General features: G+C 42.5%; 1 protein-coding gene across 3 annotated transcripts in view; it reads left to right on the top strand.

Annotated features, from left to right (window-relative positions):
• The window catches only part of DCC (DCC netrin 1 receptor), a 944,701-nt gene that overhangs the window by 679,347 nt on the left and 242,496 nt on the right, over positions 1-22,858 (top strand). For all 3 annotated transcript variants that reach the window (XM_081881357.1, XM_081881356.1, XM_081881358.1), the window contains exons 8-9: positions 9,540-9,696; positions 20,521-20,675. In XM_081881357.1, the coding sequence (XP_081737483.1) occupies positions 9,540-9,696; positions 20,521-20,675 (312 nt within the window). The remainder of the gene's footprint in view (positions 1-9,539; positions 9,697-20,520; positions 20,676-22,858) is intronic.

Genomic DNA, 22,858 nt, shown 5'->3' with positions numbered 1-22,858 from the left:
GGAACTTCCCTGCTTGCATGTCTAATCAGGACATTACACCGCACTAAATGGTTATTGATTTTGTGAAGGGAAGACTGATGAGTCGGTGGCAAAGCACACACTTTGCATACACAAAATCCCAGGTTTAGTCCCTGGCATATTCAGTGGTAAAGATCTCTGGTTACAGGGAAAGCTGAAGGCAGGGAGACACCTAATCTAGGAGAGAGCTGTAAGCATCCTGAGTGGTCAGAGCTGGACTAGATGGGCTAGGATGATCTGATTTGACATAAGGCAGATGTGAAAAGGTCTTGGTGCACTGGAGCTGGCAGAGGGCTTTGTTTGGGCTTCTAAGTTTAGACTCGCTCCGTTTCTTCAGATGGTGCATGCCAAAACTAACAGAATGGATGCTGTGATGTTGGGAGGAGGAGATCTGTGGATTTTTTGCAGGCTTACGCTGCGTAAGTTCATATATTCTCGGATATGCATGTTGTTAGTAGGCACTTTGATCGCGCACAGTTTGTACAAAGCTAATTGGTTTGTAGCATTGGCAGTTCCCTCCATTCCCTTTTAATTTGTCTGTGCTCATGAAAGCGAGAGACCATTAGCTTGGGGCTCAAGCCAGAGACAGGGTGGCCAGATGCTCTTTTGAGCATCCTGAGCTCAGCTCAGCTCTGCCAGCAATTCTGTATCCTCACCTGCCACCCCTCCTGCTGTTGTGCACTTGTATCAGCAGCAATTTGCTAATGGAATCCAGCAAAAATGCTTATGATGGGGGAAAAAATACATCCCGTTTCCTCCCATCAGACATGGAAAAGTTGCCTTTTGCAAGCAGAACATATCAAATGCAATGGCTGAGATTCCCCAGCAGGTGTTGTGATCACTTAATGCTACATTCAAAGACAGAGAGATAAGGTTGTTATCTTGCATCAGGCTGAACTCTGGCCATTACCTGTGTGCACTTCTTTTGTGACATGCATCAAATGTCCTTGCTGAAATGTCTAGGCTTCTTCAGGCTCTCTGTGATCCAAAGGTATGCAAGAGCCCACCGCAGGCTGAAATAGGAGCCAGGACCTGAGTTTTTGCTCCTTGATCCAGGAAATTGGTGGAGGTTTGAGCTGTACAGGATTGTCTTCCATAACATTCCCATGTTAGCTTGGCACAGATGGCCGAGATTTTTAAGTATAATTGTTTAATTGTACATTGAAATAGAAAATAACTCTGTATGTGTCTGCTTGTATACTGTGTAGCATGGCATGGAAATTTCCATTGAAGCTAAACAAGAGTTGCAGAGAGCTTAACAGTTAATGATTCAGTAGGGCTGCATCCATTGTCTCTTGAGACAGACAGATGCCAACAGGACTGTGCCTCACTTGCAAGCTGTTTAACTTAAACCATATGAAAAGGATACAATTACAGATCTATGCATGTGCTAATCTGTAAATCTCCATTTTCGGTGTTAGTTCTTTATTCTGAAGCCACTGAAGAGAAAGGATGTTGCTAATCTCTCTCCAGGAAAACAGCCGAAGGCTAAAGTAGGTTGTTTAGCTCTGGATTGAAGATATTCTAAGATATTTTGCCTGTGCTGGGATCAGCATATGATATTATGCATCTATCTGAATCTATGATATTATCATAGATCATATGATAATCATATGATATTATATCATATATCATATGATAATCATATGATAATCATATGATATCATATGATAATCATATGATATCATAGATCATATCATAGATCATATGATAATCATATGATAATCATATGATATTATGATAATCATATGATATTATCATAATATCATATGATAATCATATGATATTATGCATCTATCTGAATGTAATTTGTTTTAAGTTTGTTTTAGAATTAAGTTTTGAAGTAAGGCTTTTCAACCATATTTTTGGACTGGACAATTTTTATTTTAGGAAGAGTCAGTTTTTATTCATCCCATTTGCTTCCAAATGCATGCTATTAATAACCTCAAGAGCAGGCTTCCTCAAACTCAGCCCTCCAGATGTTTTTGGCCCACAACTCCCATGATTCCTAGCTAACAGGACCAGTGGTCAGGGATGATGGGAATTGTAGTCTCAAAACATCTGGAGGGTTGAGTTTGAGGAAGCCTGCTCAAGAGGTTCTAGTCAGGAGACTGGGTGTTGGTGTTGGTGGGAGAGGAACTGCAGTTTCTCTAATAGCTAATGCTATTCACATTCACCCAGACTAATATAGCTGTTCCAGTTTATTTTTCCATCCATACCAGCCTGCCCAAGAAGCTTCTTCCATTCTGAGACTTGTTGCAGTGTCTTAGCTTCCTGGGGGTAGTTCAAGATCTTAAGACTCCATGTTCTTCTCAAAGGAACTCAAGAACAAGTAAAGGCATAACTTAGAGCTTTGTGGGACCAAAAGCAAAGCATGGAACAGGTGGGTTGTCTTAACCCAACCAAGCTTCCTGGAGTTGTATTGTATTTCTGCTGCTTATAGGAAGCCTGTAAGTGAGACTTGAGTGTAGCAACAGTTTGCCTACACTTGTGACTCCCAGCAACTTGTATGGCTGGAGCAACCATACATTTAAAGCCCTATGGTACTACTTTAAATAGTCATGGCTTCCCGCAAAGGATTATGGTAGCTGTAGTTTGTTAAGGGTGCTCTCTGAACTAGTTTCCAGAGTGGTTTAAGTCTCTCCCCGTCCCCAGGAAACTTTGCATTGGAGCAGGAAGGGGAAGAACGGTTTCCTAACTCTCAGTACCCTTAACAAATTGTAACTCTCATAATACTTTGGGGGAACCTACAACTGTTTAAAGCGGTATCATAGTGCTTTAAATATATGGGGACTCCTTTCTCTCTGGGTCATCCATTTTCTTCTCCATGGACAACTTACTTACTTTACTTTCATGTTGTGGTGTGAGAAAGCAGCTCCCTTTTTTCTTATGGATGCCCTGGCATGGATGCTTACCACCCAGCCCCCCACCCCAATAAATGCTCATGCAAGCAGGCCCTGATCCAATAGCTAAGGATGATGTTTAAGAGAAGTTCTTTATCTTTCCACCAACTCCATTGTTTTTTCTTAGCAGTCACACTATGTCGATGAGATGTAGATAAATGTCCATAAGGGAAATTGCTGGCCTCATTTAAGTATCAGCTTGATAGGTTGTGTGCTTGGGTCTCTGAGCAAAAGGCCAGATGTCCGTTATTACAATGCTCTCTTAGCAGCACTAATGACTTATTAGGAATATATAGGTCCCCTTAGCCTCTAATAACAAGCCTTATGAGAGGCAGCGATGCCCCTGTTATGACCTGATGAAAAGCTCTTCTCTGCTGCCATTGTGTGTTTGTATACTTGCTGCTGGCCCTTCTGTTCTTGTACTGGCAGATTAGATCAGTCAAGAGATCTAATCCGAGTCAGAATGGCTCAACTTTGCTCTTCTGCGCTTTCTGGGTTTGTAAACAAAACAAAGCAAAGTAAAACAAAACAAAACAAAACAGAAATAATCAGTTATCTACCTCTGGCTGTCCTGGAATGGTCCTGGAATGGTCAATGAACTTCAGAGCATAGGAATCATAGAATTGTAGAGAGTTGGAAGGGGCCCCCATAGTCATCTCACCCAACCCACTGCAATACATGAATCACAGCTAAAGAATTGCTGACAGATGACCACCCAACCACCGCTTAAAATACTCCAGTGAAAGAAAGCTCACCATCTTCCGAGGGAGTCCAAATTATTAAACAGCTTTCACTGAACGTTCTTCCTAATGTCCCTTCTGGCAATCCATCTGGAGCAGCAGAAAGCGATGTAGGGAGCCACTTTGAACTGAACAAAACAAATTCCTTCCAGTAGCACCTTAAAGACCAACTAAGTCAGTTCTTGGTATGAGCTTTCGTGTGCATGCACACTTCTTCAGATACACAGAAGTGTGCATGCACACGAAAGCTCATACCAAGAACTGACTTAGTTGGTCTTTAAGGTGCTACTGGAAGGAATTTGTTTTGTTTTGACTATGGCAGACCAACACGGCTACCTATCTGTAACTTTGAACTGAGTCTGCCCACTGGTCCATCTATTGCCTGTATTGATTGTCAATGACTATCCAGGGCTTCAGGTCTTCATGGTCTAACCCCAATGCAAGGCAGCTTCCTATGTTCCACCCATGCCCAAACTCATCCTTCGCTCCTTCACCAAAGTACCATTTCCAGGACTCTTTCAGGGTTTGATTAAGACTGAGGCAAAAGGGCATCCTGAGACTTGCCTCTGAATCTGCAAATATTTTTTTTTTATATATAAATATTTATTAAAGTTTTTAAATATAAATGCACAAATAATAAACGATCTTACTTCTATCACAACAATTTCATCACTTCTTTGGACTCCCTCACGTCTCCCGCTCCCATTTACATCGTTAAAAATTTTTTCCAAACAAATTATCAACTTGTTTACAATCTCATGTCCACTCATTCAAATATAATCTAGCACTTCTTCCAAAAAATTTTATATTTTCTTTAGTCTCACTTATCATCAAATTCAAATCTAATTTAGTGGTGGCCAATTTTTTATAATCTAGCATCCTTCTTAACATTCAACCAAATTACAATGTTTTTGTAGATACATCTTGAATTTCTCCCAGTCTTCCTCCATCTTCTCTTCTCCCAGATCACGGATTCTGCCAGTCATCTCGGCCAGTTGCATATAGTCCATCAGCTGCATCTGCCACTCTTCCAGTGTGGGTAGATCTTGAGTTTTCCAGTTTTTTGCGATGAGAATCCTTGCTGCCGTTGTTGCATACATAAAAAATGTTCGGTCCTTCTTTAACACCTTCTGGCCGACAATACCCAGAAGGAAGGCCTCTGGTTTCTTAGTGAAGGTATACTTAAATACCTTTTTCAGCTCATTATATATCATTTCCCAGAAGACCTTCACCTTAGGGCATGTCCACCAGAGGTGAAAGAATGTTCCTTCATTTTCTTTACATTTCCAACATTTATTATCAGACGAATGGTATATTTTGGCAAGTTTAACTGGGGTCATGTACCATCTATATATCATTTTCATTACATTTTCCTTCAGAGCATTACATGCGGTGAAGTTCAGCCCAGTGGTCCACAACCTTTCCCAGTCCTCAAACATAATGTTATGCCCAATGTCCTGTGCCCATTTTATCATAGCCGATTTAACCATTTCGTCTTGTGTATTCCATTTTAGCAGCAAGTTATACATTCTAGATAGTACCTTGGTCTTTGGTTCTAACAATTCTGTTTCTAACTTCGATTTCTCCACCTGGAACCCTAACTTTTTGTCATTTTTAAAAACTTCTTTAATCTGAGCATAATGTAACCAGTCTCGCACCTTATCCTTCATTTTCTCCAAACTCTGCAATTTCCAATTGTCTCCATCTTTTTCTAATATTTCCCAATATTTTGGCCATTTGGCCTCCATATTGGGTCTTTTTTGGGCCTTAGCCTCCAGAGGTGAAAGCCACCTTGGGGTTTTATTTTCCAATAAGTCTTTATATTTTGTCCAGACATTAAACACTGCTTTCCTGACAATATGGTTCTTAAAGGCCTTATTGATCTTAACTTTGTCATACCATAAGTATGCATGCCAACCAAAAGCATTGTTAAAACCTTCCAGGTCCAGTACGTCAGTGTCTTCGAGAAGTAGCCAGTCTTTTAGCCAGCAGAAAGCTGCGGCTTCATAGTACAACTTTAAGTCCGGCAGGGCAAAGCCCCCTCTTTCTTTCGCATCTGTTAATATCTTAAACTTAATTCTGGGCTTTTTGCCCTGCCAGACAAATTTAGATATATCTTTCTGCCACTTCCGGAAGCACTCCGTTTTGTCCACAATCTGTAATGTTTGAAACAAAAACAACATTTTTGGCAATACATTCATCTTAATAGCAGCAATTCGGCCTAACAAAGAAAGCTGCCTCTGAATCTGCAAATAGCACCAGCCATGGAACTCATCTCAGTGGTTGATAATTGGCAATTTCCATGTCTCCCTTCCCCCTCCATGCCAGATTGAACAAAAGAACATTTCACAAATTCCTCCTTCAGCACTTAAAAAATGAGGCAAATGACCCCGTCATTTTGCCTCTTTTGTTAATCTTCAGATGCATTTTTTCCTCATTAATTGATGGAGAATAGTTGTGGGGGTGGGATTCAGGAGAAATATTTGGCACAAGTCTAGTATCCTAAGCCTGAGTACAGAAATGGAGTGACTCTGGTTTCGATCCTTGTTGACTGACAAAGGTAGCTGTGTGGGCTTGGGCAAGTCTTGCAAGATCCCTGTGAGGATAAATGAGCTGTAAGCTGTAAAGTGCTTTGCACATTGGAAATGGCTGTAGAGATAATTAACAGTAATGGACCTGGCTGTTAGATTCATTTCCACCTTGTTCAGCCATTAATTCCTGGGCAAAAGTATTCTGGCACATGTTTAAATGACTGTGCAAGGACAAAGCGTTAAGGGAGTGCCCATTGTCTGCAGATTAGTACAATCTATTGTGAAAGGCAAATATCCCTGGATTAGAAAAAAGGAAAAGGAATGAAATGACTGAGCATGCTTGTAAAAACTTTCATTGATTTAGAAGGGACCTATTGAGAAATATTAAAAAATGGCTGTTGCTGTACTTGTCTCTTTTTGCATTGTACTCTGAGTGTAAATAACATGTTTACTATTCACTGCCATCCTGCTAGCAGCTTGCAAAGGTGAAAGAGGTATGGGCTTTCCCTTCACCAGCAATAACAAAAAATGTTATGTTGTAAGCACATCACTGTTTGCAGAACTGCAAGAGGATAGGGGGTGGAGATGCATGAAATGGCTTCTGAACTCAGGTTCATTACTGATATCAGAAGCGCTTAGAAAAGCCAATAGAATTTCAGCCTGATTCCAAAAGAGCCAGTTTAAATCCTTTTATTTAAGGCTGCAATCTTTTACAAGCTTACCTGGTAATAAGCTCGACTGAGCTCAGTGGACTTATTTCAATACATGCAGACAGCTGCATAGTAAAGCGTGTTGTTGGCTGGTTGGTGAGTTAAGCAAGGCATCACATTGCTACTGATGCAGTTTGCTTGAGTTGATTTAGCTGTTGCTCAGGTATACATCAGAAAGGGCATCGCCAAGGGTGTAGGCTGGATTTTGAATCCAAAGGAAACTGGATTCACACCAACATCAGCATGAGATGTGGGGTCCCTGCTGGCAAAGTGCCCTTGCACAGTAGGAACACAGAAAGCTGCCTTATACTGAGTCAGACCATTGGTCCAGACTGGCAGCAGCTCTCCAGGTTTCCAAACAGAGCTCTTTCCCAAGCCCAGCCCTACCTGAAAATGCCAATGATTGAATCTGGGAACTTCTGCATGCAGAAGAGATGCTCTGCCACTAACTTACGGCAAGAGGGCCACCTTTGACACTGGTAGACCCTCCAAGCTGGCTAGTTTATTGGTTATGATGAGAAGCAGTAACAGCAGCATTGCTGCGATATGTAGAAGATGAGCTTGCATCCATCCACCATTTTCACATTCCCACACTGTCTAATGTAGTATCACTCCAGGGCACTGTAGGAACATTTAAAAGGTCAGCTCCTCAACTGCCTGCCCTTGTGGCACAACCAACCCAAGTCTGGGAAGACCCCACATAGGTCAGGTATCAGTATGCCCTGCCAGAGCAATAATTGAAATTTTTGTAGCAGTAGATTTGATCACCTATGGCAGGGATGGGGAACCTCAGAAATGGGGAACAAATGTGGCCCTTAGCACACCTTTCTGTGTGGCTCTTGGGACTATACCCCTCAGAAGCCTTGCTGAAGTGCTTTTATTAGGTTGGAATGTGTCCTTGAACAGTGATGGTACCTATTGGTTGTCTGGATAGATATGTCTGTGCATAGAAGACTTTTGATGTTCTGTGGCTGCAGTGTAGCATTCTGTCACATCCATTGTTCCTCCCAGGTTTGCACCTTGCTTTGCCCACCATTGGTGTGTGACCACCCAAAGCTTCTCCAAGAATGTAGCCATTGGGACACAAAAGCTTCCCCACCTCTGACCTTTGGCAAGTCTCTTGTAGTTCTTTAACATCAGAGAGTAACCGCTGCCTGTGTGATTGTGTCAGCAGGGGATTCGTTGTTGAATGCTTCTGTTGAATCCTCATCCCCTCATTTTCTGAACTATCCATCCCCTGTGAAGTTGAGGGTGTCCAGGTCTTTAGTGTCTGCACATTTGGTGCAGCTGTACAAAAATCCTTCATCTGGTACCTTAAGACTGATTCTCAATTTAAACTTTCTAATGTCTTAATCATTTGTTTGCAAGTTCTGATTTTAATTCTTGTCTCTTTGCATTGTGGTTGCATTTCGTATTGTGTTATGCTTATATTCTGTGGCTTGCTGGTACAAGTTCATGGTTGTACAAAATTGCAACGACTACCTTCATTGGGCCTTTGACATATTCATTATTAATGGTGGCATCAGGGAGACCTGAGGATGACCTGAGAAATTTCTAGGTTTGTATCCCTAATAATCCTAGTTTTCTCAGGAATCCAGTATTTGGGCCTTGTACCCATGGTATTCCACGTGTATCATTGTGTGTTGCAGAAGGCAGTCTATTGAAAACAGATGTTTCTAGACACTTAAGGGCACAAGCCCATGGCACAAATTTGCATAATGTTTGCACATGCAGATTTAAATCCATAGTTGTCGTTGGGAAATCAAAATGGTGGGTGACTGAGATCCCATCAGCACTGTGTACACAGCTGCCCTATAAGCATAAATAAAGTAAGATTTTGTTTTATTTAAAGAAAGTGGGGAAATTGGAAGGAGATCAATGGCCCACTGCAAAAGACCCTGGCCTCAGACCCCTTGAGCTACCTCCTAACAATGTCCCTGATCTTAGATTCTGGTCAAAATCCAGCACAGAGGTTGTGTACACACTCCTGCTTACTTGGCATGCAGTGCATTCCCACCCCTGGTTTGGGACGCAGTGTACACATGTGAGCATTCTGCAGTCCATATCCACCCTGTTGTTTCTTATGAAATACTGTATTTTGATGCATCTTCCCCCAAACTAGCTATGATCCTAATTGAGAAAAAGAGCAATCTAGTTGTGTTTTAAGCCAGTAATGTGTGTGCAGCCAGTGTTACTGAACCCAGTTAATAATTTTGCTTAACTCTCTGTAGGAATGTGAGCTCCGTGAAAAAGGGGGTAGTTTAAACTGTAATCCTAGCCCCACTTACCTGAGAGAGAGAGCCCCATTGAATTTAGTGGGACTCCCTCCTTACGACGACACCCTTAAGTTGGGGAAACTAAGGTGTTTGCTGTTTCTGTTACAAAATTATGTCTTCTTGATGTTTTTTATTATTATTATTTATAAAAGAAAGGAACTGAATTTTAAAGAGTGGTTTTACTATCAGTTCTCTTCTTCTTTTCTCTTTTTGTTCCTCCATTCATCTGAATCACACCTGATCCACTTGGTCCTTTTGTTTTCAAAAATGTTAGTTGTGCCTACTACAGTTCTTCCCACTAGCCCCAAAACCCCTGCACCACCAACCTCTCTGACGGATTCCTCTCCTTCCCCTTCTTTAGCTATCCCAAGTTCCAGTATCCTCCCCTCTGCTCCCCGAGATGTGGTCCCTGTTTTGGTCTCCAGTCGATTTGTCCGTCTCAGCTGGCGCCCACCTGCGGAGGCAAAAGGGAACATTCAGACATATGCAGTCTACTTCTCCAGAGAAAGCATCAACAGGTAGGTCCCAATGCTGGACGCCAACTTGGATAGCATGTGTAGCTTATGCCTGTGTATGCTGAAGAATTCTGCTCCTAGAAGGATCTAAATTCTGCGACCTGCACAAACTAAGATCTTCATAGTGTTGCGAGATTTGTTTTGCTTTTCCTAGTCATGAACATATCAAACAGCTTTATACTGAATCAGATCGCCCAACCTGCTAGTCAAATATTCAAGTAGATAGCATACTGATGATGATGATGATAGTGATGTATTATTTAAACCCTGCTCATCTGACTGGGTTTCCCAAGCCACTTTGGGCGATTCCCAACAGAATATTAAAAACACGATAAAACATCAAACATTTAAAACTTCTCTAAACAGGGCTGCTTTCAGAAGTCTTCTAAAAGTATTGCCTTAATAAAAAGACTTAAGCCTCCTCAAAACAAAGCAAATACATGCTAGTATCAATATAGTATCAAGGGGAGTAAGAGTGATAATTCATTGTAAGGTTCTTTTATTGAACCAGCGAAAGAGGAGATATTAGCCTGGTTTGAACATAGCCATGGGTCATTCAACGAACTACAAATAAACCGCACCTTGTCCCACAGATGACCTTTCACTTATAGATTCCTGCAGAAAAACACCCAGACCTGTACCACCAAACCCCAGGAAATAATATAATTGTAAAGTTGGATCCCAAGGGGCATCTAGCCCACCCACTGCAATGCAGGAATCTCAACTAAAGCATTCACGACAGATGGCCACACAAACTATGAAACCCATGTATAATTATCATAATTAGTAAGCCAGCCCAGCAGTGATATTGTTCCCCATACTCCCAACTGAATCACACCCTTTCTGCTAATGAAGACAATTGTTTTATGGGTTACAATAGTTATTGATTACAACAAGGACGTCCAACTCCCAAGAGACTGCGATCTACTCACAAAATAAAAAACTGGAAGTGATCTCCCCATTTTTTAGGGGTGCAGGTCAAAGTTGCTGAGCTTTTTTTTACAGAGCCAAGTTTAAGTTGTTGACCTTTTTTAGGGGTGCAGGTCAAAGTTGTTGGACTTTTTGTAGGGAGGCAAGTCTAAATTGTCAAGGTTTTTTTAGGGGGAGCAAGTCAAACCTGCTGAACTTTTTTTGACATGGGTAAGTCAAACTTGTGAAGCTTTTCTTAGGGGGACACAGCAAATAATTTTGCTGCTTTTGGGAGGGCAACAACAAAAGTCTATAAACAATAAGTCAACCTGCCAACAGAAACTCCGTCTTCCCTTCTTGAAATCATTCATGGATAAAGGAAACAGGGAGGGGGTGGAGCCGAATGCTCCTTTTCACCCGTGGATGAAATGAGCCTGTGATCAACTGCGATCAACTTCTAACAACCGGAGGTCAACCTGTTGATCGCAGTTGACCTGTTGGACATCCCTGGATTACAACATTAGAAGAACCAACTGATGCAACTGAATACAGAAGGAGCTCATCTATAGCTCTGCCTCACTTTCCACTTTGTCTCCTGTTGAAATGATGGCATCCTTAAGGTGATTTTAAGAGCATGAGTGCCTGGCATTTCCCCCCCTCGAAGAAGGGATTTTTATTTCTGGCTGCTTTTTAGATGTGGTGCCACATGATGCTCCTTCCTCCACATTTGAGAGGGGAGAAAGGAAAGGGAGGAAAGGATTGACAGTCTTTGAGGCCTGTAGTTATGGGGTGGAGGCGGGGTTTGGCACTTCTGCTGCTGTGATTGGATAGTGGAAGATAGTGGAAGATGGTTGAGGTAGGAAATGTATGATGGCTGAAGGTGGCAGTTCAGATGCCAGCATTTGGGTGACTGGCTGTGGGGAAATGGTAGTGGTGGGGTGTATGGGGCTGACACTGATGGGATTCTGGTGCTTGCTGGCGGGAGGAAATGGGAGCTTGCAGATTGGTGACGGAGGCCGGAAAGATAGTGGAGAGGTCAAATGCCAGCTGGAGATCATTCAGGTCGTATGTAGGATATAACTTTTGACCCCCAGTTAAATCAAGAGTAACTCCTCCGCCATCTTGTTTCCTGTTTTCAAATTTATTTCCATGCTGGAAACTCACTGAGTGGAGTTAGTCATAACTTTCTGTAAGATGGGGAAGGAAGGAAATAATGGTGGGACGATGCTAGGGTGTGTGGCTGTAGGAAAAGTAGTTACACATGTTTGGTTGTATGTCACTGCACTTCCACAGTTGTGATGTAGCACTATGACAGTGGCACAGTAAGAAATAGAGGGTGATGGCGGGGGTAGGTAAAGGGTAAAGGGGACCCCTGACCATTAGGTCCAGTCGTGGCCAAATCTGGGGTTGCGGCGCTCATCTCGCTTTACTGGCCGAGGGAGCCGGTGTACAGCTTCCGGGCCATGTGGCCAGCATGACTAAGCCACTTCTGGCAAACCAGAGCAGTGCATGGAAATGCCGTTTACCTTCCCGCCAGAGCAGTATCTATTTATCTACTTCCACTTGGACGTGCTTTCAAACTGCTAGGTTTGGGACAAAGCAACGGGAGCTCACCCCGTTGTGGGGATTCGAACCGCCGACCTTCTGACGGCAAGTCCTAGGCTCTGTGGTTTAACCCACAGCACCACCCGCACTGGGAGCGTCTACCGCGAGGTAGAGGTATACCTTAATCTACGATTTCCCCCAAGTCATCTTGCACTTCTCCGATGCCAGCAACTTCTTTCTCATTCATTTCTGCATCCTCTCCTTTTCTCGCCTGAACTATTCAGCTTGCCCTTCCCCTGCACATTCCTTGATGTTCCCTGCAACTTTTAGCTCTAGTATTTGTGCCTACTTTAGTACAGCAACCGTATCCCTCTCCAGTGTTGAAATAAGAGGCTCCAGTTTTGAGTACTGGTGTTTTGTTATTTAATTGTACCTAAACCCCAGCTTTTTTTCCAATTTTTCTAATTGGTTTTCCAAATTTATGACAAACATATAAAAGAAAACATCAAAAAGAAAAACAAACAAACAAATAAACATAAATCCTAACTGTAATAATTCCATTTTTGTTAACATTTTTTGGTGACTTCCTCAAATCCCCCTGGCTGAATTTCCATATATGCCATTGTAGCAGTTTTCCAAAACTAATTTCACCTAAAATTTACTTAATCAATTAACCTCTTTCTTTCTTTTCATTTTAACTTTAAACATATTGTTCTATAACAGCACATATTTAAATCCTAGGCCAATCTGATACTTGCAAGTAATTCTATTTAAGTTATCTTAACATATTTAGCTAAATAGTCCTTAAATTTCTTCCATTCCTCCTGGTATTCCGCCTCCTTCTGGTTGCGGGCTCCTAAACCCCAGCTTTTTAACTGCGTAATTTTGCAGGATAGCTTTCAGAGTAGGTATTAATGTTTTCATCATGCATCATCATATGCAGTTAGAGTGCTGGATTAGAGCTTGTATTCAAACCCCTATTCAGCCATGAAGCTCACTGCCTGCAGTCACTTTCTCTCAGCCTAGCCTACTTCACAAAGTTGTTGTGATGATAGCTAATCATTGCTATATTTCTCTATATCTCAGTTACTCTTGCTATTACATTTATCCCCTTATCAATGGAGTGGGGGCTCTGAAGTTTCTTTTCCTCAGCAAAACCTTTGGAAAGTACACAATGCCCAAAGTGGTTTTTATTTTGCTTTGCTTTTTTTGTCATCAAAGTGTGAAATGCATGTATTTTCTCCCAACAACTACATGTTAATTAAAGTTGGCATTTCTGGAACTGGTCCTGGAGGCAAGATGGTGTTATTTGTGGGTCCTTGAAATTGCTGTACCATAGAAACAGGAAGATGCAGCGCAGCTTAAATGGGAGGATTAGAAATGTTGTTGACATCTTTGGTAAACTGGAGCTGAGCAGTCAGATATTACCTTCACTCTGAAGCATTGCAGGAGGAGGTAGAAAGTCTTGTTTTTAGCATGGTTGCATATGTTGACAACATGCAAGTAAAGCAGCTTGGATGTTGAGGCTCTAAAATGCATAAGAGATGTTTGTCGCTTGCCCCCCCCCCCATCAGCTTGCCCCTTCGGATTTCAAGCATTCAAATTAAATACTTTAAAAGCTCCCCCCATTCTGCCTTTCTCTTTGAGTGTTTGATTGGGACGCTCAGCCAAATCTGGAGTTCTCAGCTGCACCACAATACAATCAAATAACAATTTAAACTATACAGATATACTGCGGTCTTTATTTTAGAAACATTACCCAGAAACATGAAAAAGAAAAAAATCCACCATCCATCCAACACAAAAATGAACACCTAATAGGCGCTAAAAGCCAGGCATTCATGTCACACAAATGCCCAGGAAAACAAATAGGTATTTCTTAACTTTTGGGCATCAGGCAACACCCTCCCTGTTATCCTCCTTCTCCACACTAACAAAATACATTGCAAAGGGCTTCCACAGTCCCATGGGGCTATAGGGATGCACACCAGTGGAACAGATTGCCTCAGAAGGTGGTGGCCTCCTCATTGTTGGGTGGTATTAAGCAGAGCCTGGATAAGCATGTAGAGGTCCTCTAGCAACAGTTGTTCTGCACCGGCATCAGGTTGGAATAGATGGGAGTCAGGACCCTTCAGACTATGCAATTCCAACTTGTTGATGTCATCCTAACAGTAAGCCTCAATTGGCTGCAGGGAAGACAATTCTTCCCTGCCTGTCAAACAGTGCTGGTTAGGAACACACAGTGTCTCTAGTGTGTGGCTTGCAGCTGTAGCAGCATGCCAGATGTCAAAAGGGGCAGGGGCGAGGATGCCACCCTTTGTTCCCTCTCAGCGCTACAAACAAAGGAAGCAGATGGGAAGCAGAAAGTCTAGGGCTGGGGAAGCAATGAGAAGGCAATGATTTGGAGAATCAACAGGTTTGGAAATTTATGGAACAGACTCCCCCATAAGAGGTGAAACAAGTTCTGGTTTGGCTTGCAACAGAGCTACAGCAAGTTTTTTAGTTTGGAGGGAAATCATCATAAAAAAGGGGCCACCAAGATCCCTGTGTCAAGCATAACATCTAGTTCTGCCTCTAGCAACAAGTTGTGTTAATTTGCTCATGCATACCCTTGCTTTGCACACATGTGCACATACACGCACACACACACATAGGTAGTGACTGTCATGAAACAGAAGATAGAGGCCCATTGAAAAATAGTGTTTGCCCCTTACCGAGTCTGCTACTGTAAAGAATATCATCTATTTTTGCCGGTGGGATGGCACTGGGCTTAAAATGCCGCTTTTAATTTTAAAAAGAAAGAAAAAGAAAAACCATTTTAAAACTTCCATTGTGGCGAGAACTGCCTCCGGTCCTGTGAACTTTTAGGCTTCCAATGTGTGAACAAAATAAATGTAGTTTCCTTTAAGTGCTCGGGTAGAACACTGAGTCATTTATTGTTTATACATTATTTTTACAAAAGAGCTATTTTTCTCTTTACAATAACAGCAGATCTGACATTAACCTGAGGCATGCACAGAAATTGTCAGACAAATTACTGTAACTCCGCAGTCCTGAACGATTCCTGGTGTTGGAGAATAACAGTAATTTTGCTTGACAATTGACAGTTCTCGTAATGCCAGAACTGCATATAGAACCGTTCTGCAGCACATCTTCAGCTAATGCATGTCCTTATATTGTAACCGTCCTGTGACATCACACTCAAAGGTTTGACCAGCCTTTGCCAGTCTGTTTTGGATTACAACTCTCAATCAGACCCACCAGCACAGCTGTTTTGTAGTCCACAACATCTGTAGGGCACCTGGTTGGGGAAAGCTGAGTTAGATGTTCTGGGGCATCCTGAGATTCCTCAAAGGTTTCCCAGATGCTTCTCAGTTGAGAAGCTTAGCAGATGTAAATGGTGGGTGCGCTTTCCTTTAAAGTCTGCTTTTTTATTGCTGTGCTAGCTGGAAGGAAGACTGTAGCTTGGTGATAGAGTACATGATTCACACGAAAAAGGTCCCACAAATCAGAATAGACAATTCTGGACTTGCTGAAAATCTGTTCTGGGCTTGGAGACTGACTGGCCCAAAATTACCCAGTGAGTTTCTTGACTGAGTGGGGTTTTGAACCCTGGTCTCCCAGGTCATCGCCCTCTACTCTAACCACTATGCTGGCTCTTTCGCAATTGTCTCCAAGATTGCAAAATAGCCTTTTGGTGGATACAAGTTACTGTGCCCAAAGAGCAAATCAGCCACATGAATCCAACTGGTGTTGGATTCACTGTAGCCATTACAAGCATATCAACTCTTTGTTCCATCACCCTATTATCTGCACTGGTGAATAGGTAATACATTTCCTGTAAATTGACCAATGACTGTGACCTTTAGGACGATGGGGAAAGATGTTTACTACAAGCCTGTTCTGCAAGATAGCAATTGAATGCATAGTGAAACAAACCCTCAGCTTCCTCTTTGCTATATGTACAGTAGCATGAATCACAGGGGCTATTTAGGCATGCTTGAGGAATTTTTATCTTTTGGAATTCTGATATGAACAGACCCTGATCTGCACCTGCTTGCTGGTTGGTGAGAACCCAGAGCCAACAGTCAGATTTCACACTCCTCCAAATGTTGTGATGGGTTTTTCCATTCAAAACGTCTCAAGATGCTTTTAAAAGTAGGCTTAGAAATCCATACTGTGAGAGAAACTACATTCAAAAATGTGTATTTAAATACTATTTGAATGCAATTTTTGTCCATTGCAGATCAATGCAGAAATGGGACAGACCTGAAGTAGACTAAACCCTAGGACTGTCCATTTGTGTTACTTAACATTGTAATATATCACCTCAAAGAGCAGGTCCCTGCTATAAGGAGTTTCTAGTAAATTTTGACTGAGGTAGTAAGGAGACCACAAAATCAAGGGGAGAGCAAAGGTCTTAAAATATAGAAAAGGAAGGAATTGGAAAAGCAAAGGCAAATGCTTACTGACTTGATTACAGAATTGCCACGCATAGCCAACCCCTCCTCCCTTTACACTGCACACAAACCTCACCTATTCCCTCACAGCCCAGACAATGCCCTTCCCCTCCCAGCCTGCCCAAATCCCCTTCCCTCCCAGTTCATTTCAAGCCCCTCCCCTTCTCACAGCTTACCCCAAGCCCCTCCCCTCCCAGCTCATGCCAAACCCCTCCCCTACTCCTCACAACTCACCCAAGCCCCTCCCATAACAGTTCACCCAAGCCCCTCCCATACTCACAACTCACCCAAGCTCCTCCCCTCACAGCTCATGCCAACCCCTCCCCTTCTCCTCAGAACTCACCCAAGCTCCTCCCCACCCAGCTCATCTCAACCCCAACCATCTGCTGTTGCTTTTAATGGGGTGTCAGAAGAGGCATTTCAGGGAGCAGTTTGCCAAAGATGAAATCCCTCTCCAACCTTTCATTTACGTAATTTGAAGTAGGTATGCATGTATATGAGTGAATCATGGAAATAACCATTTTTTAGTACCAATTGTCTCTCCACCCCAACCCTCTTTTTAGGGAGAGGTTACATAGGTCACATGTTCACATTTCCTGCCCTTGTAGAAGCCAGTGTGCCTTAGGTTGTGTGTGCATCAGGGTTAATCTCCCTATGGCAGATGTTGGGAATCTTTCACCCTCCAGATGATGTTGAGCTACAACTCCCATCATGCCTGGCCACTGACCATACTTGCTGGGTCTGATGGGAGCTGCAACATTTGGAGAGCCAAAGTGCTCAGGGAAATCCCATAATGGCTATTATTCCTGCTTAGATGACCCTTGGGGTCTTTTCCAGCCCTACACTTCTTTGATTTTATAGTAATTTACATACTTTTATTGTTATTAATTTTTGTCAAGGTAGTCTGAAGCAACAGGTGAGAAAGGACCTTGGCCAACCTTTGGTCCGTTTTCATAGTATTAAGTACTGTGCAGTCAGAGACATTATCATGATTCTTCCACCATGAAGCAACTAATTAGGTGTTTAATAGATTGTAGAAGTATTGGCGGCCCACCTACCAAGTGTGCAAAAATGCTGCAATTACATTTTTGACACCTCAATGCACTTATAAGTCACTCTACGTTCATTTCAGCAAATTACCCTGGGAGGGTTCCATGTTTTGTAAGTAAATGAGTCATATTTGAAGCTACCTTTTATTTTACATTTCAGCATTTCAGAGCAATTCTCTCTGTGTGTGTTTTAATGAATTGCTTCTCAAGAGCTCCTAGATGCTGTCTTGTTTTCAAATATAGCTTCGTTATTAATTTTTATACTAAAACCCCTGTTCGTGTGTGTCGCCAGAATTCTGAGAGGTTCTCAAAGGCTAACTATTGCATTTTCCTCTTCTGCGGCACAGTAACTCCCATTAAGTCTATACCATAGTATGCTCTACCCAAAGAAGAATGCCAGAAGGAGCTGGGCAAAAGATTCCTGCATTGCAGCAGGTTGGACTAGATAACACCTGCAGTCACTTCCGATTCTGTGACCAGTTGGATCTGTGTGCAGCTTTCCTAGGTGGTCAACATTTGAACTGCAGGTGGCAGTTTCTCAGTGAAATAACTTCAAGTTCTGGACTAACTCTGCCTACTCAGGTTGACCATTAGATCCTCCAGAACAGGAAGGAATAGAAGAGGAACGTCCTGTTCCAGCTGAACTTTGGCTGAGCAACAGGATGTTTCAGAGGTCTGGTGTGTTATTGCATCTTTTGGTTGTGACTTTTCCCTGATCCTGCCGCCTGAAGGTTCTAGTCCAGGCATAGGCAAACTCCAGCCCTTCAGATGTTTGGGACTACAATTCCCATCATCCCTAGCTAACAGGACCAGTGGTCAGGGATGATGGGAATTGTAGTCCCAAACATCTGGAGGACCAGAGTTTGCCTATGCCTGTTCTAGTCTCATAGCTGCTGCAAATGTTATCAGAGGAATGGCCATAGTTCAGTGGCAGAGTGTCTGCTTTCCATGCATAAGGTCGAAGGTTCAATCCCTGCCACCTCCAAACAGAGCTAGGAATGTCCTCATCTCTGAAACCCAGGAAAGCTGCTGCCGGCCAGTGTGGTCAGTACTGAGGCAGATGGACCATTGGTCTGACTTAGTTTAAGGCAGTTTCCTGTGCTCCATTTGGAGTCAGCAGTGGCTAAATAGGCCCTATTAATTGGCACTACACTACAGCAAAATCACTTAGACTGTCTAAAGCAGCATTATTTGATAACCACAATCCTCCACAGAGAACACATTTTTTAGTAGGCACATAGGATAATGGTCAAAGAAATGAAGCCAGTTTTGTTTTGATTTGGTGCTTTATTAACATCAGATTTGGAGTTTTCCTGTTTCAGATCCATGGGAACTGTGCTGAGCAAAGAGGGCTGTGGATTAAGAGAATTAGTATTGAAAACTGAGCCCCTTTGCTTTTCAAGATGCCCATCTGGATCTGTTATTTAATACTCTGTGATGGCTAGAGCTCTGAGACCATTACCCGTTCTCTCCTCAGGCAAATTTGAAACATTTGATCTTTTTGCTATGCTACATTTCTTATTTAATGTTGTTTATGCCATAAAAGCCCTCAAACAGCACGCTAAAGAAAGGTCGTGAAAGATGGGGTGAACAAAGAAAATTACCAATTTCTCCCCACCCAAAATGAAAGATGAGCTAGTCCCAGGCCAGTAATCGGTGGTCTATTTCATGAAAGAATATTAAATCCTTATTTCCTTGGGGCTCTTTGTTTTTAACCAACAATATCCACTGAAGGAACATGTGGGGAAAGGGTTAACTCCTTCATCACTGAAAATCACTCCTGAGAGCAGCTGCAAGTCAGAGGAGACAATATCAGCTAATGGTCTGACTTAGTAGTGAGGGAATCTATGTTGTTCTTTTCTTGCTAGGTGGGCAAATTTGTAAGAAATTTTGAGGGAGTGGGTGGGTTGACTCAACTTGCAGATGAAAAGATAGAGGTTAGCTATTTATTCTAATTTAAAAGAAGCCTCTCCAGGCATGTTCAGGATCTAGTCCAGGAAGAGGAATGCAGGTAGATCAAAGTCAGAAGGCTATTGAGATGGATGGGCTTGCCAGCCACTGTTTGCAGCTGGAGAGGCTTATTTTAAATCAAGGATAGGCAACCTCAGGACAATGGGATGAATGTGACCCTCTGAGCCTCTCTGCCTGGCTCTGAACCTCTCCTCTGGCCATGCTTGTTCTCCCCAGTATGACTTACCGTGTTTTTTGCTCCATAAGATGCACTTTTTTCCTCTTAAAATCTAAGGGGAAATGTCTGTGCATCTTATGGAGCGAATGTATGGTCCCTGGGGCTGGGGGGGGGGACCCGGGCTTCCCTCGCCAGCCCTGACAAGCTCTGGGAGCAGCAGGAAGGCTGTGTGCAGCCTTTCCACTGCTCCTGACCTGCTCTTTGGGGGCTGGCGGTGGCTTTCCCCAAAGAGCAGGTCTTTGGGTCAAGCAGCTCTGGGGTAGCCCGTGAAGCCTCTGTGGCTATCCCTGGCTTTTGCGGGAGGTGGGGGAAGGGACAGAGCGAGGCTCTCTCACTTCCCCCACCTCCTGCAAAAGCCCCCAAGAACCGCATATTTTTTTTCTTGAATTCCCCCCCCCCCCAAAAAAGTAGGTGTGCCTTATGGTCAGGTGCGCCTTATGGAGCGAAAAATACGGTACATTGCAGAATGGGTAAGTAAAATAAAATAACAGCAACCGGCCATCCACAATTTCTTTGAAACAACATTATATTCATTAAGCTGTTTTCTGTTTATTCAGCAGCATTGCCTCATCGTTTTCACATTATCGAGCACTTCTGTGAATCCAACTAGAAATATGTGACTGGAAGTATTTCATCCTGATGTACCCCCCCCCCTTGTGCTGCTGTTTCTGGTTAGGGAGCGGGCTCTGAACACATCACAGCCTGGGATGCTCCAGCTTACCGTGGGGAATCTGAAACCAGAAGAGACCTACACCTTCCGAGTGGTCGCGTACAACGAATGGGGGCCAGGAGAAAGCTCACAGCCCATCAAGGTGGCCACACAACCCGAATGTAAGTATCCTTATTTGTTGGCAGCCATTTGTGTTTTCACATCTTTACAGCTGACCTTTATATGCACACTCCAAATGTTTATGAAATGATTTCTCATCATGGATGGGCAGCATTAGAATTCTCCCATTGATTTCTGTGGCTGCACCCCCTCCGATTCTGGACCAGGTTAGTGTTAAAGGAATGCATACATTAATTTCATTTGCATGTGTTCATAATGTTTGTTGCGTTTCATTTAGAGGAGAACAGGGATTTGTCTTGGGGTTTTAAATGAAGGGCTAAGATTTAAGTTGGGGACCAATCAACTTGCCAGAAACTTTCCTTTAAAAATCATTGGGGTAAAATTCATGGGATGTTGGTGAGGAGGCGATGTGGGAAAGTTGTGAGGTGTAGTAAGATCATAGATCGCCCTTTCTTTATCACAAGGAGCTAAACAGATGCTGCAGTTAAATTTTAAAGACATGGGTTGCATAATGTGTGCCATCAGTGTAGATGATGCTTCTCATCAGCCTTTGGCAACCTGGTGCCCTTCAAGTGTTTTGGTCTACAACTTCCACCAGCTCCAGCCAACACATGAAAGCTGTTGTCCAAAACATCTGGAGGGCACAAGGTTGGCAAGGGTTGTTTCTCCAAGTCCCATCTCACATTCTCCTTTCTGTAGCTGATCATTGCAGACCTGAAAACTTTTTCCTAATGGGTTACTTGAATTGGGAGATCCATGTGCATGCATGATTTTGTGAATTAAAAAGAAGTGCCTCTTCTTTCCTCCTTTCACAATAGAAAGATGTATAAAGCAATGCAGGGGTGGATTGTGTATCTGAATGGAAATGGATAGGAAAACTGTCTTGGGGTATGGAGCTCTTCTGCGCACTTCAGAGCAACCATGCCTAGAGGAGACATGTGAATTGGGTCAGTCCAATGAAGAACACAGAACTAACGAAATCCTTGAGCACCTTTACTGGCCTCACATTGCGCCTGACAAAGCCACAGTGTACGGATGAAGAGAAAGGAGGTTTTGCATTATTGCCCCTCCAGAGACTCCAAGGTAGAGGAAGGACCATCTGATTGCAATTGCCTGGCCCACTTATCTTTATCTTTATATCTATATCTATATCTATATCTATATCTATATCTATATCTATCAATATCTACATCTACATCTACATCTACATCTACATCTACATCTATATATATATCTATATCACCTATATCTATATCATCTATATCTATATCTATATCTATATCTATATCTATATCTATATCTATATCTATATCATCTATATATCATCTATATATCTATCTCTATCTCTATCTCTCTATCATCTATCTATCTATCTATCTATCTATCTATCTATCTATCTATCCTTGACAACATTCGCATGCTACATTTAAAGCACTATAGTACCACTTTAACAGTTATGGTATCCCCCAAAGAATTTTGGGAGCTGTCGTTTAACATGGTGCTGAGAGTTGTTAGGAGAAACGCCCCCTTCCCCTCACAGAGCTACAATTCCCAGAGTTTGCTGTGAAAATGGATTGATTGTTAAGTCACTCTGGAAGAATACTTTGGGAGAAGCCATGGCTGTTTAAAGTGGTATCATAGTGCTTTCAATGTATGGGCTCTAGTTACAACTCCCTGGAAACTTTTTGTTTAAACCCCTGTTAATTTTGGGCAGGGAGGGGCTCCCCACCCCTTGTGATAAAATAATCTCCACTCTATCAAACATCCTTCATTCTATGCATAATCCTACAGCTTTGGCCTCTGCCCTTTCCTGACGTAATCAGTGTGCATTTCCAATTGAATGCCAAGGTTCTTTGTATTATTTTGAAATACCAAAAGTGTGACGCAAATTATCCCAGTTGAGGATTAATAGATGATGGAAAAGAGCATCCAAAACACACACCCTTTACTCTCTCTTTCTAACAGAATAAAATATGTGCATTCTCTCCAGCTGTAATCAGTTTAAAAGATCAGTACAAGTTCCAGCTCTTCAAATAATTATTCTGACTAGGAGGACTAGATTTATATGAAGGGTGGCGTGTGTGTGTGTGTGTGTGTGTGTGTGTGTGTGTTGCTGGATTAAGTCTTCCCATTTCTTTTAATTATTTAGCTGAAGCCTGCCCACTTTCACTTCCACTCGCTCTCACACTGTATAATTCTACTAGCATATTATCAATCAGGATAG

The sequence above is a fragment of the Podarcis erhardii genome (assembly GCF_964252035.2).
Source record: "Podarcis erhardii genome assembly, chromosome: 11".
NCBI lineage: Eukaryota > Metazoa > Chordata > Lepidosauria > Squamata > Lacertidae > Podarcis > Podarcis erhardii.
Note: the sequence above shows the minus strand (reverse complement) of the source record. Positions and strands in the feature narration are given on the sequence as shown.